Here is a 14,492-nt window from a genome sequence, read left to right as displayed (position 1 = left end):
GACATTCCGGAAATGTCGGAAACGTGGATTAATGAGGATAAAGGCGCAGATTTTTACCTGGATGGATACAAATTGGTCAACGTTAACAGAAGACATAAAGGTGGGGGAGGAGTGGCCCTGTTCATTAACAATAACATTGAGTATGAGATTGTACACAATATGTCTGAAGCTGTTGAACATGTAATGGAATGTGTGACAATTGAAATCTGTGTGACGAAAGGCAGAAATATAGTGTTAAGCTGTGTTTATAGAGCACCAGACTCTAGGATAGAGGATTTCAATGAATGTGTGGGAAGGATGTTTTCAGGGACTAGCCAAAAGAGGGTTTTTATCTGTGGCGATGTGAACATTGACTTACTCAACCCGAAATGAAATACGATGATTGATGACTTCATTAATATGATGTATACGATGGGCCTACAACCCCTCATTACACGTCCAAGCAGGTTCACGACACACAGTGCGACCCTAATTGATAATATTTTCACAAATATTATAGGGACAGGCATAACAAGAGGACTACTGATAAATGACATAAGCGACCACCTGCCAATCTTTGCTATCTATGACTGGAAGCACACTGTTACAGAGACACCGAATAGAAATATATATACAGAAGGGTCAGGACTGAAAAAGGGATGCTTACACTGAAAAATGAACTAATGAGGCAGGACTGGAACGAGGTCTACAAAGAAACAGATGTAAATGATGCTTATGATTCCTTTTTGCAAATATTTAACACGCTGTATAATAGACACTGTCCTGTAATGAAAAGACACACGAATCAGAAAAAGGAGGGGAAACCATGGTTAACAAAAACGTTGATAAATGCCTGCAAGAAGAAAAACGAAAGATTTAATGAATTTTTCGTCAATGTGGGGCCGAATTTGGCAAATTATTTGCAGATGATACTAATATTTTCTGTTCGGGGGAAGACCTAAACCAATTAGTGGAAACAGTCAATAATGAAATGGCCAAGCTACATGTGTGGTTTAATATAAATAAACTATCTCTAAATTTAGAGAAAACTAAATATATACTGTATGGGAAAAAAGGCTGTAAGACTAGTATTAACATACAAGTTAATGGAGTGGACATCGAAAGGGTTAAAGAGTACAAAGTGCTGGGAGTGATTATTGATGACATGTTAAGTTGGAAGCCACACACCAAACACTTAAAAGGTAAGCTGGCCAGGAGTGTGTCCATACTTTGGAGGGCACAAAAACTATTAAACCAGAAGGCACTGTACTTGTTGTACTGCGCACTAGTCTCTCCACACCTGCAATACTGCGCAGAGGTCTGGGGACACACTTACAAAACCACTACTTATCCCCTGTTTATACTCCAAAAAAGAGCCTTGAGAATCCTACATCATGCCAGTTACAGAGAACATATAAATCAACTATTTACCAAATCAAAAATACTCAAATTCTATGACTTAATAAAATACCGCACAGTACAGATGATTCATTGGGCTGCCAACAAAAACCTCCCTCACAATCTACAGATATTATTCCTGAACAGAGGGGAGGGACACAATCTAAGAGGGAACATGAGGTTCAGGCAGAGAAGGGTAAGAACTACATTAAAATCCTTTACCGTATCGGTCACGGGGGTCAGACAGTGGAACAATCTGGATGAGGAGATGAAAAAATCAGCAAAACTGAGTGTATTTAAAAAGAAGTATGTAGAGATGACTATTAAACAATACAGAATGACCCAGAAAGAAAATATGACAAAGGTCAGAGACAGAAATTTGTAGACACTGGGGGAAACGGTGCAACGGCGCGATGGAACATCATGGACACATGTACATACATACATGGAGTCTGATCTCTGAGTGCTACCGGATGCTGAAACATGTTTTCTTTGTCAAAATGTCATAAAAAAAAAAATATAAAAAAAAGGAAATGAAATGTATGATGATAATGGGGGCGGGACTAGTTAAGCTTTGCTTCTCCCGCTTTCCCTTTCGGTTATGTATATTGTGTGAACTGCAATGTTATGTGATGAGTGATCTAAATGTCATGACTGAAATAAATAAATAAATAAATTAAGCACGTTTTGTATTTGTCATTAACTGAGGTTGTCATAGTTTGTATGCATGCATGTAGCCTATTTATTTCACACTGAGAGTCAAAATCCACAAACAGTACATTCATACATTACTTAACGAGCTAGATTATTGGAATTGCTCCACAAATATAGCAAGTGATGATAAACTATTTAGAAAATACAATAAAGAAAGATTAGGAACAAACAGACAATCAGCCAATAATAAGCTTTCATATCCAAATAAGATTAGAGTGTTCAAATAATACATATAAAAAAATAATAAATATACATATATAGGTATATAGCTATATAAGCATAACATAGGAATAAAGAAATATATAGTTTCAAATAAATGAACAATGATAATAAGTGTCAAATATCTAAAAATATAGCAATGTGTTGATTATTATATGTTTGTCATAAGGGTTAATGTATCATGTACATATTGAATTCAACCATGAAAATACTGTAAGCTATACTTATACTTATCAATCCGGTTTTTAATTCTGACGTAACACCCTTTCAAAATACAATTTCCGGATCCAAACGCTGTCATACTCTCACTACACTACGCCCGGCTGTATTTTCCTTACTGCCAATTCCCATTTGAAGTTTTTCTTTTAATGATATCCTCAACTTCAAAACACCAAAGTGTCCTTGAGAACTCCACGACGGTGTTTTTGACTACTACATTACCCATGATCCTTAGCCACAGATTGAATTTATTTTAAACTGATCAAGATTTAGATTTTGTGCACATGTCCACTTTTTTAACGTAGCATATTTCATGTATAAGCAGAGTAATTGCTGGTTTGACTGTACAAGATATACATCACTAGATGCTTTTTGCGATTAAAACTCTAGTTGCAAACCGGAAGTCCAACTTAGCTAGGCTACCTAAAAGGATATTTCAAGAATACTTGCTAAACCATCTTAAATAGAACAAATGACGCAGTTATAGTCATTTGTAATTTGGCTGTACTACACATCTTTGATACATTTGGTAAATGCGTTTTTACAACGCTATTTTGATGTCAACTGGATAAACTACAATTGTGGTGATGGTATGCAACAAGCTGTATGGCCCGCCCCTAGGGAATTGTAGTTTTCTTTCAAAAATAGTCTTTTCCATAGAATTGAGAGATGCAAATAATGAATTGAGAGTACACAAATGAGTTGAAGGGGATAGTTAAAATGTGTGTGTAATCAGATTTGGTTCAAATAAATTTCAACCATATTTGACCAAAATTGTATAGATGGACTATATTCACATGATAGCTAAGGTCAAGCGCTCTCTATAACAGTTGGTTCCATGTCTGTAGCCACTTTGGTTGCTGAATTATAACCCTTCAAACATACAACAAGGCCAAGGTTCAAAGGTCATTCATTCAATGTCGGAGCCATGTAGAGTCTTCATAATGATACATGTTACTCACCAGGCTGAGATCTTTCCAATGATGTATTTGGTTTAGCTTTGAGACAACATTTGGATTTTCTCATTTCATGGACACAGGCCATCCCAGACCTAGTTTCAGGCAGCACTTTGAGGGCCATATATAAAATAAAGATCTGTGTTTATTTCTTTTTTTGTTTAGTTTTAATGTAAATAGTGACCAAAATAAAGGATGTAGAAATAAAAGTCTGTTTTATTAGCCAATGCAAGCATTTAACCTACATTAGCATTTGCTCCCCCAAAAGATTTGGTTATATATGCACATATGACACGCCTATTATTGTTGGTATTTCAGTTATTACTATTATTGTTATTATTATTATTATTATTATCATAATTATTATTACTGTTATTATTATTGTAGGGCCACACGGTTGTTGGCGTAGTGGTCGAGCCCCGGTTGGAACAAGGGCCTTTCTGCATGGAGTTTGCATGTTCTCCCAGTGTGTGCGTGTGTGCGTGGGTTCTCTCCAGGTTCTCCTGGTTCCTCCCACAGTCCAAAGACATACAATATGGGGATTAGGTCAATTGGACACCCTAAATTGACCATAGATAGGTATGAGTGTGAGAGTGAATGGTTGTTTGTCTCTATATGTGTGTGGCCCTGTGATGGACTGGCCAACTGTCCAGGGTGTACCCCGCCTATCGCCCCATGTAGCTGAGATTGGCACAGCACCCCCCGCGACCCTCTGGTGGAGGATAGAGCGGTAGATGATGGATGGATGGATTATTATTATTATTGTTAATATTACTATTTTCACATGAGAGCAATTCATATACAATTATTTAAATATTTTGTTTCAATTGACTCGTGATTAAAGAAGAAATGCCATTGTACAACAATAAGAATAGCCTATGTAGCCCCAGGACGACAAACAGACAGGCAGACAGACAAATACATTGATACATATATAGACAGACAGACAGACATACATATATCTCTGTTACAGTTTTTCTCAATAGTTAAAACACTAAACCCTATTGTCTGAACCAAATGCTCAGTTGCCTGAACCCACTGATTGAATCAATCAGTCTTTTGTCAAAACCATAAGCACTTTTCACCTGTTTAGACACAACTTGCCAACACATTTTCATTGTGATGCACCTGTGCTGCATTATGGTGAGCACAGGTGACACAAGTCAAACACAGTTAAAGCACAAGTGTCACCACGTGAAGACAACAACTCAAAACTGATCACACTTGTGGCTGATGATGTGAGGGAACATATGAGCCAGTTCAGAGAGCACTGGTTTGTGAGGCCCTATGATGGATAGAAATCTGAGAGGAAGAGTTTGTGTGAGAGGAGGTCGAGGAGGTCAGTGAAGATATCTGATGAAATCAGAGCGACTGTGATTGACCATGTTCTTGTCCATGGTATGAGCATGAGGGAGGCCGGACAAAGGCTACAACCAAACATCAGTAGATTCACTGTGTCCACCATAATCCCAAGATTTAGAGAAGAGAACAGGTAATTACCTTTTTTGACATTATAGTACAGTCTGTAAATGTTGACAGCAATTACTGTATGACATACTATATACTGTACCACAGTATACCGTAAGTAAGTACATGTTTCTGTACATCACTGTACCAATGTACTGTAGTATTGTAATGGAGGGTTGGTCTAACTGTTGTAGGCCTAGTATTCCATGTATATCTTTTGTAACTGCATGTTCTCTTGTTGTAGAATTGAAAGACTGCCACACGGGGGTGGGAGGACAGCTATGTTCTCCCCACACCAAGAGACCCTAATTGTTGATATGGTCCGTGAGAACAACGCCATTAAACTGAGTGAAATTCAGCAGAAGATCATTGAGGACCATGTCAATGTTGAGGGTATCAACAGTGTCAGCCTCTCTACTGTTGATCGTGTCAGACTGTGCATGAAACAGCCTGGATACAGCATGCCAGAGGTTTTTACCCCGTTGCCTGGCCAGACAACATGTGGCCTGTGATGTGGATGAAGTCCTGTGGCCTGACCCAGTACGGAGACATGATGATGTGGCTGAGTAATGCACTTATTTGTATATTTGTGTACTTTATTTTTACATGGGCTTACTGTAGACAAGTGACAAATGCATAAGATTTCTGTTTGTTTTACAAGTGCTACGTGTAAAGATTTCTGTGCTATTATATAATCTATATTCTAAATGCACAGGTGTTTTGTTTTGCAACATGCATTTAGCCTACAGTGAGCAATAAACATTTATTTCTCCAGCTTCATGTCCTGAGCATTGTGTTTTCTATTTTCTACATAGTGTTGAGTGACTGTTCAGTAGTGTTTTTAAGTTCAGATTTGAGCACAGATTGAACTGTTTTGAGGTGAAAGTTTGGTTTTGAAAGAAGAGTCTGAGGTTTTGTGAATGTAGCTTGAAAATTGGGTTTTGTGTTCACAGTTTAGAGAAAAGAGAGAGCAGCTTTCAAGAAATGTGTCTTAGCAATCAAGAAAAACTGTAACAGAAGGTGTTTTATCGACTGTGATTGTAAAATGTGAAATGTCTCATTTCATGGCATATTTCGAAGAATATATGGCTCAGGGTATTTGAAAAGTTGAAGTTTATTGTCCTTCCTCTTGAATAAATACAGGTACATTAAAATGTGTTTGAATGAAAGTGATGACCTACATGAAGGACAATTGATACCAAACATCACTATCAAACTTTAACTGAATCAAGTAAATATAAAAACATGTTCCAGTAATACACGTTAGTACAATGGACTTGTAATCATTTGATCAATGTTAATTACATACAAAAGAAAACATGATACAGATAATGGTGTACAACTCAAAATACATATAGCAACAATATGATCAAATATCTATAAGTCAAGTATTTCTTTAAGTTATAAATAATCCAAATGGTGCAAAGGAAATATATATTGAATGTACATGATTACAGTATATGCTTGTTTCCATGTATGTATATACATTATATACAGGATGAGTTCCCCTATACTCATTCAAAAGAGAACATAAACAAGTATCTGTGGTTGTTACGACCAGGCCTAGGAGAAAACCTGATCACAACATCAAATAATGACACTCCCCTTGTCAACTCCCAAGAAAGCACCAGCAACAAGTCAAACAAAGCATTTTAACCAGTTTATTAAAATCAAGTACAAAATGTCTGCTGGCAGTCTTGCTGTGAGTGCTTTGAGGAAGTCCGCTGCAGCTGGGATGATCAGGCCTCTTATTCAGAGTCCTTCCTGTGCAGGACCAATCAGCTCCCAGGATCCACCCTAGACTCACCCACATAGGCCATGCACACCTGCAACCCATCTCACACGCAGACACATACACACAGGGAAGAAGCAGTCACAACCCTGGGGTCGTAACAGTGGTTCATTAAGTCACAACAGCTGGACAGTATGTTATCTAAACTGCTAAACTCTGTTAAGCACATGAAGTGCAGGTAACTTTGTCGGTAGGATACCAGTTACAAACGGGCTGGTTAGTGAACCACGCATGGTTCAACGTGCCAATGGATTCCGTCTTTGTGTATTTTGGACCAATAGGCTGGACCAGAGAATATTTGCTTCAAACAGATTGTTCTTGGTGAAATTTGCAGGAAGTGAGTAGCCATGGTGTATTTTATAGAATCTTTTATTCTATTTATTATTATTATTTATTGATTTAACCTATATGAGCTGCATCCCCTGATACTTTGTAAACAGTCTTCCCTGTCCTCTCATATCTGCTGTCTATATAAAAATAATAATACTACTTATAGTAGTACTAGAAATGAAGGAGATTTTGTCCGTTTTTTCTAAAACACTCCTGCTGGAAACCATGCTACCATGGCTCATTTGTTTTGTTGCAATGGTAAGAAGTATTTTTGGGCCAGAGGGCATCACGTGACCAACCTACAGTAGCATTTGTAATTCCACTGGCACAAGAAAGTGGAGCAGCGGTAACGGGTACAATTACAGTGCATCATCAGAACTGTCCGAGTCACTGTCACAATCATCCGGCTTGTGCAAGAAGCTCATGTTCTCTGCAGTCTCTCCAGACAAAAGTCGCAGGTAGCAGTCTCTAGCTTGCATCTTCTTCTCTCTGATGTTCTGCTGCTTTCTCAGGATGATGCTCTGCAGACCTTTCAACCCCTCTTCACTAAAGCCACATGGCCAATCTTAAAGATAGAAAAAAATGAGATAAAACCTATATTAGTTTATCACCAGTCATTGTTTTGTTATTTAATGACATACTTTTCACTGTCTCACTAGAAAGTAGACTGGACAACTCTTGCGAGGTCTTTGCACGAGTTGAAAGCCATTTCCAGTAGTGGTCCATCTCCAGAACAAGAATATTCTTCTTCTCCTCCTCCAGTCTCCTTACTGCCATGATGATGTCAAACGCCTTTCTCTTTGTCCTTAGATCGACAGAGTCTCAAATGCATTTCTTTTTACAAAGATTTGAAGTGAATTCAATTGTATTCACAACATACATTATCTCAAGGCACTGTACATAGACAATATCATGAAGTTAGTTATATGTACTCTGTCAAAGAATGTCTAAAGTCCTGTAGGGTAACAGATCCTCATTTGAGGGTACTGGTTCTGTGTTTGTGTGTCATACCACTGTGTGGTAGCTGCCATGGCCAAGCTGTCTCGCCAGACACAATGGTTTCCATGCAAAGACTTTCTGTGCTTGGAACTATTTTGTTGTATTTCTCCACAACAGAGGTCAGGATCCCCTTCTCCTCCCTGATTTTGCGGCGGATCCTGGCACGACCTTTGTTGCCGTCAGTATCTTTATAAAGACGCTGTGAGCGTCTCTTTATACTGGTCACCAGCACCTCGATTCTACTGGCCAAGGCATCCACATCATTTGTGCTTGTGTTTGTTGTTGCTGAGAAGACATAGATTGCACTTTCCTTTAAATCACTTACAAAGTAAGCAACACTGTACTTGTCATTAATTTGTACTCATATTTGGAAATAAAAATGTACCAATAGGGTGTTATTTATTATTCTAAGACAACTAAACTTCATATTATTATTCATGGATAAAAGTATTGGCAGTAATCATTTTCTCACCTTCTGCCCACTCTTTGACATCACTGACCCAGTCTTCCAAATGGCTCTCTGTCACTGCCAACTGAGCTTTCATGGACTCAACATTCTGTTCCTTGCTTTGTAGAGATTGTATGGTCTACATTGACACAATCAGAGATAACAATAAATAAGAAACACATGTTCAGCCCATGGCTTTAAATACTGCTAACACAGAATATTGAACATTTAAAGAAAAAAAGAAAAATACTGATGTCATTACCTTGTGATATCTGTGAGACAGTGAGGTGACCAAATTGTCCAACTTTTGCTGATTCCAGCGCATGGCCAAGAGAGTCAGCATGTCTGTGCGTCCTACAAACACAGAACATATATAATGTAACCATTATACCCATTTCTTATTATACATACCATCTAACTAGTGCAGTATGTGGTCATCTCACCAGCTTTTGACATGTGCTTTGTGGTCACTGCAATCCTAGAGAGGAAGGCATTGCACTGCTCAACCTCCTCGCCTAGTGTTAGGCCAGCCCCTTCCTGATATGCCCCACTCCATTTGACCTGGTTAAAATACAAAGAAAACACTGAAAACATGAGGACATTCATGTGCAGATTAAGTGATTCTGTTAAGTAAATCTTTCCTTACCTCGCATTTGAAATCATGAGCTTTGGCATGAAATACAGACAGGAACGGCTTCATGCTGAGGAGGGGCTGGAGCTTTTTAGAGGTAGGGCCAATACTTGCAGGTCACATCCATACAGAAGAAAGTGATTTGCCTGCTGGCAAGCTTTTCTTGCAAATACAGGGGATAAGCAAACATTTCTCCCCTGTACATATTGAGAGCACGCAGCAGAACACCATGCCTACACACCACAAGCTCCAGTCCCTCCTCATCTACCTTGCTGGTGGATCTTTGGGAGGTCTCTCTAGCTGCTGACCACTCCCCTCCACAAACACCTCTCCCAGAGACCTAAAATGGTTGATGAAAATGGTCAAAAGACTCACCTTTACAAATCCTTCAGTAGGAGGTTATTGTAGTGATGTGTGTGTGTATATATATATATATACATATATAATTATAGTCTGCAGTTTTACATGTTTGGATGTCCTGTGTATGTGGTCCACAAATGTAGCAACGTCTTCATCCTTGACTATGAAGACGCCTTGAAAAATGGCCTGTTCCTCGGATCTAAATTAAACAAAGGTTCACAACAGCTTCCAAAATCTTACAGACTAACGTTGATTGGTGCATAATAAAGAGATTGCACAAGGAATACAAAGCTCTTCTTGGCGAAGAGCCTCACAAAGAGACTGTGACATTGTGACGTCGACAGCTTGGGGCGTGGACATTCGTGTGCCATTCGTGGACGTGTCGTTTGCAAAGAACTGAATCCTTTGAACGAGTCATTGGCAACAAACCAGAGAATCAACTCCAATCAATTCCAATTCCGGAGTGAGTCAGGAGTTCAAAGAAGTAAAATGGCAGATGACAAGCCAGATCTGGAAAGCCTACAGCGGAGGCTATTGAATGCGCAGCGGGGCTTGACAACACGTTTTAATCGTCTCAAAGTTAACGCTGGTCACCTTGATGAACTGTCGAAAGAGGTGACAGGATTGAAGAGCGATTATGGTTTTTCGTCGATGCCAGCAATGAATATATTGAAGAACTGGGACAGATAGACCCAACGGACGATAACTGTGAACTGAGCAATGCCCTAGCAACAAGGGATGCCATTGTGCAAAGGTACCGTGAGACTATGGAAATGCTGTGGTTCAAGGATGCTGAGCCGGATATAAGCACCCTCGTGGCACGGTTCAATTCAGCTTTCGACCAGGCCGAGGTACTCGGCAGAAAAAGTGCACTACAGTGGTGTCAGCAAGAGGCCAGAAGGAAGGGACTGGATCAAGAACTCCACGAACTCAGAGACACGGTGTATGTTTGGAAAGACTATCGGCCATATGGTAAAGAAAAGTGGAGACTCCTTTTAACATTGGAAATTAAAAAGGAGGTACTGTTGGATGAGTGGGCATGCCGCCGGGATAACAAACGGGGAGGTGGGCTTACCCGACCAGTAACTTGTGCTAGTACCACCCCACTTGTTCACACCCACTCAGCTATCAGGCAGGGCACCATAGCTGGCACATGTCCCCCTCATCAACCTCCTCAACAGCCTCAACAACCTAATATTGGAACCACTGTCAGCTTTACTCAGCCTCCAACCCTCACCAGTATACCACGGCCACCGAGGTTTCACACTGCTCCCACCAACACCAGCATGGGACAAAGGAGAACTGTGCCCACCAGCAACTTTGGTACAGTCACAGGGGGAGAAGACAGCTCTCAGTGGGCCCAACCCATAGCAAAGATCACACCGATAAGCTTGCCTAAGATTTCCGGGGGCAGGAAGGCTGATTGGGAGAGTATCCAGGTGCAAGCGGCTCCCACAGAGTCCTTTAAAGAAGAGCAGAAGAAACTGAAGGGTCAAGTGACAGAGTTACAGAAAGTAACGGAAGTCAATGTCAAGAAGGTAGAGGAGCAGAGTAAACTGAGGGCCGAGATGTCTGAGCTCAGCAGGGAGCTGAGCTCTGAAAAGACCCAAACCGATGAGCTGCAGGAGACCTTGGCGCAAAGTCAGGAGAATCTCACTGAGCTTCAGTCTGACTTCTACCAGAAAGAGTCAGAAGAAGAAGAGTCTACTCTGCATCAAGACCTCAAGGCACCAGAAGAAAGACTGAAAAAGAAAGACCAATCGGCGCAAGAGTCCAGGTACAAGACGAGACTGTAGGAGTCATCACTCCCAACTCACTTCTGCTTGGCCGTGCTGGGCCTAGCGGGGACTCTCGAGGGTTCGAATACCTGACTTACCCCGTGGCGCGCCTGAGAGCGGTCCAGATCGAGGTCGACAAGTTCTGGAAGCGGTGGAGCCAGCTGGCGGGCCCGGGCCTCTTTGTTCGACAGAAGTGGCACGCACCCGCAAGGAACGTCACAGTGGGAGACTTAGTGTGGTTGGCTGACCAGAATGCACTGAGAGGCCAGTTTAGGCTCGGTCGAGTTGTGGAGGCCCATCCTGATGTGAAAGGCATAGTACAAGATGTGAAAGTGAGGACGTGCCAGAGTTGCCCGGTTTTCAGTGGACAAAGTGGGAAAGGCAAAGAGAAGGTGAACTGTCCCTCCACCATCCTTCACAGACATGTCAGAAGGCTGGTGGTTCTGTTACCAGTGGAGGAAGAGAAATAGATTCCCCACCACATGATGGTGTGTTTCAGAAAAAGGGATCAAGACCCCCCCCTGTGTTTCGGATAGAAAAAGGATCAAGACCCCCCCCCTCCGCCATCCTCCACGAGAGGGTGTGGTGTGTTTCGGAAAGAAAAAGGATCAAGAGCCCCCCTCCACCACCCTCCACGAGAGGCTGGTGGTGTGTTTCGGTAAAGGGTGCCACTGTGTCAGCAAGGACAATGTGTTCATGGACAGTGAAACCTTTATTTGTCATTTGTATCTGTTATTCATTCATATCGTGTGTAATACGTTCGTACCCAGCGATGTAGCCATTTAGAAAGGCAAATTTGTGGTTGTCGTGGCCTACTTGGATTTAGGAATCAGTAAGCCAAGTGGGAGGTGTAGAACTTTCTAGCAGGCAAAGCTATTTGTCTTTCATTCTATTTATCTGTTCATTGTTGTAACTGGTATCAAAGCACCGTTGCCTTTAAAGTGCCTTTAAGGTGCATCCACAAAGCCATGTTTTGTTATATATTGCCTTCTTATGCGCCTTTGTAAATCTATCTATCATCAGAACCTGTAAGACTTGTCGGTTTTACAACCTAACAAGATACTGTCTAACTAATTAACTTCAAACTAATAACTGTCTAACTACTAACTGACTGCTGCTTGATCGTGTATGTGGAATAAACCTTCAGAAAGACAGTCGAGTTGTGCCCGCCGTACTTGTTCTGGTTACCCTTTCCAGAAGGGAGCATTGAGCTGGAAAGACTCATATCTTAAACATATCTTGGAGTACCTAGATGCATTCTTGAACCGGTAATGCTTGCGATTTCCATCCACGGAAACTGCAAGCATATTTGGGGTGCACGCAGCACAGATGAAGGGCTCCTCTTTGCAGATGTTGCACAGCTTCCCACTCAAAAAAACTTTTTTGGAAGCTGTCTGCAGAGATCTTCCCAGTCTATTTCAAAACAAGGAAATGGAGAGCCAATAATGTGGAATAAATGCATAACCAACAAACAAAGCTTTTCCAGCCCCAATACAAACAGATGAACTACACTATGGGATCAATAACTTTATTACTCACACGGCCAAAGCGGACATTGTCAAAAATGCCTGGCAGGACAATCCTGGTGCCACCATCTTCATTTCTTCAAATGAAAACAAAATCTGGGTTGCATAAACTGTAGCAGAGTGAAGTGTAGCAGGCCAGTAGTCACTGCGAATGAGGTCGTCCACTCCAGCAGTCCAAGTGGCTTTGCATGCCTCACAATTCAACTCAGGCATGCTGAGATCATGTCGCCCTAGAAAAAAGAAAAACATTTGCATTCACTGTTATGTAAAACTTAGCCATGTAATCAGGGTTGGCTTTCTTTTTACAATGTGCTATACATTATATTTCCTACAAAAGTGTCAATGACAAAACTTGTGGGAGTTGTTGAGTTGGAATAGATTTTTAAAAAAGATGATCTTTAAGCAGGATAAGATCAAAGTTCTTTATATCCTTACCATTCATTGTGACCACAGTAACATCGTTTCCTGGGTTGACCTTTAATAATTCTGGTCAGGCGTCTCCACAGGTACAAACCGTACTGTAAAAGATCACACAAGTGAATTAAGATCATTTCTATTGACATTGTAATATGACATAGAATTCTGGAATGACTGGAGCACAAACTTTACATGAGAAAATGAAAAAAAGACTTCATGGCCATGAAGTATGTTGCTGAAAAGGTACTCGAAAGATGTTGAATTGAATGTGTTTGACAGTAACACAACAGCACGTAGCACAATGGGAAAGGGCCTTATCCACAACAAGAGATGTTGGAGGTAATGGCTGGATGAATCCAGCAGTCATTGCATCCCTGTTGTGGAGGACATGTCTGACGTGCACGCTGACATCACAGTCAGCACAGAAGAAGGGCCGTGGTCGACAGTCACGACAACGGACAGCCGCTGGATTGCTCCCACACTGTTGGCACATGTGCTTTCCCAAATGTTCTTGTGCGGCTGCAGTGTTCACATGCCGGGGTCTCTCGTCCCTCCACCTCTCTGAAAAGAGAGTATTTCTTGTGCTCCAGTTGGAGGAAGCCTGAAGAGGAGCTCTTGAGGATGATGCTTCCTGTTCATTTCCTGAAGCATCACTCAGTGATTGCAGCAGATATTGGAGGAAATGATCTGTTCAGATAGTATAGGACATTCAAAAGCCTGGTGTTATTTACAGTATCAATGTGTCTTATATTGAGTGGCTGTTGAAGGTGTAACAGTTGTGTTAAGTATTCTGGCACATTTGTATTATTATTATTATACAACGGGTCATTTCTAACTCAGTGACAGATACAGATATAAGCTCAAACATAGGAACATAAATTCCATGAATCTGTGGGTTATTATATCTGTTCATGGATTTGTCCTTTGGTCTCTAAAATGTGATCAAATGATGTCAAATATGGATCATTGTTTTCCAAAGCCCAAGAGCTCGGCATTAATTCTCAAATCAAGTATCAAATATATAGAATATATTAAGTTTACTGTCATAGAGGAGGAAAATAACCTGAACATATTCACATTTAAGAAGCTGAAATCAGAGGATTCTTTTCTAGAAGAATCACTAAAAATGATTGATTTATTTATTTATTATCAAAGCGTTTGGTATTTGATTGAATAGTTGAGAACTAATCAATAAATCAATCAGCTCTACAATGAACTACATAGCAACAGTCTCTGGAGCAAAGGCCACCTCACAGTTA

At 40.7% G+C, this 14,492-nt stretch overlaps 1 protein-coding gene across 5 annotated transcripts; it reads right to left on the bottom strand.

The window, feature by feature from the left end:
* Positions 1-6,048: 6,048 nt before the first annotated feature.
* On the bottom strand, positions 6,049-14,211 carry LOC122761558. Of its 5 annotated transcripts, none has more exons than XM_044016780.1 (9): positions 13,252-14,211; positions 12,539-13,046; positions 9,168-9,492; positions 8,965-9,082; positions 8,784-8,875; positions 8,546-8,660; positions 8,086-8,358; positions 7,731-7,879; positions 6,049-7,639 (listed from the first exon to the last, which is right to left on the bottom strand). In XM_044016780.1, exons 3-8 carry the CDS (start codon positions 9,219-9,221, stop codon positions 7,842-7,844), a joined length of 690 nt encoding a protein of 229 aa, XP_043872715.1. In that variant the 5' UTR covers positions 9,222-9,492; positions 12,539-13,046; positions 13,252-14,211; the 3' UTR covers positions 6,049-7,639; positions 7,731-7,841. The 5 variants fall into 5 exon arrangements, with proteins under 5 accessions (XP_043872715.1, XP_043872713.1, XP_043872712.1 ...); XM_044016778.1 differs by having other exon boundaries at positions 7,731-8,358; positions 12,539-12,703; positions 12,830-13,046; XM_044016777.1 differs by having other exon boundaries at positions 7,731-8,358; positions 13,252-13,334; positions 13,426-14,211.
* Between the last annotated feature and the right edge of the window lie 281 nt (positions 14,212-14,492).

The sequence above is a fragment of the Solea senegalensis genome, unplaced genomic scaffold (assembly GCF_019176455.1).
Source record: "Solea senegalensis isolate Sse05_10M unplaced genomic scaffold, IFAPA_SoseM_1 scf7180000014789, whole genome shotgun sequence".
Classification (NCBI taxonomy): domain Eukaryota; kingdom Metazoa; phylum Chordata; class Actinopteri; order Pleuronectiformes; family Soleidae; genus Solea; species Solea senegalensis.
Note: the sequence above shows the minus strand (reverse complement) of the source record. Positions and strands in the feature narration are given on the sequence as shown.

Excerpts from the sequence above, each read along its gene's own strand:
- LOC122761558 (XM_044016776.1), bottom strand. The coding sequence starts at position 9,221 with ATGAAGCCGTTCCTGTCTGTATTTCATGCCAAAGCTCATGATTTCAAA. Across the intron at positions 9,083-9,167 it reads CTCATGATTTCAAATGCGAG|GTCAAATGGAGTGGGGCATA; the intron begins GTAAGGAAAGAT and ends TATTTTAACCAG. Across the intron at positions 8,359-8,545 it reads TGTCAAAGAGTGGGCAGAAG|CAACAACAAACACAAGCACA; the intron begins GTGAGAAAATGA and ends ATGTCTTCTCAG.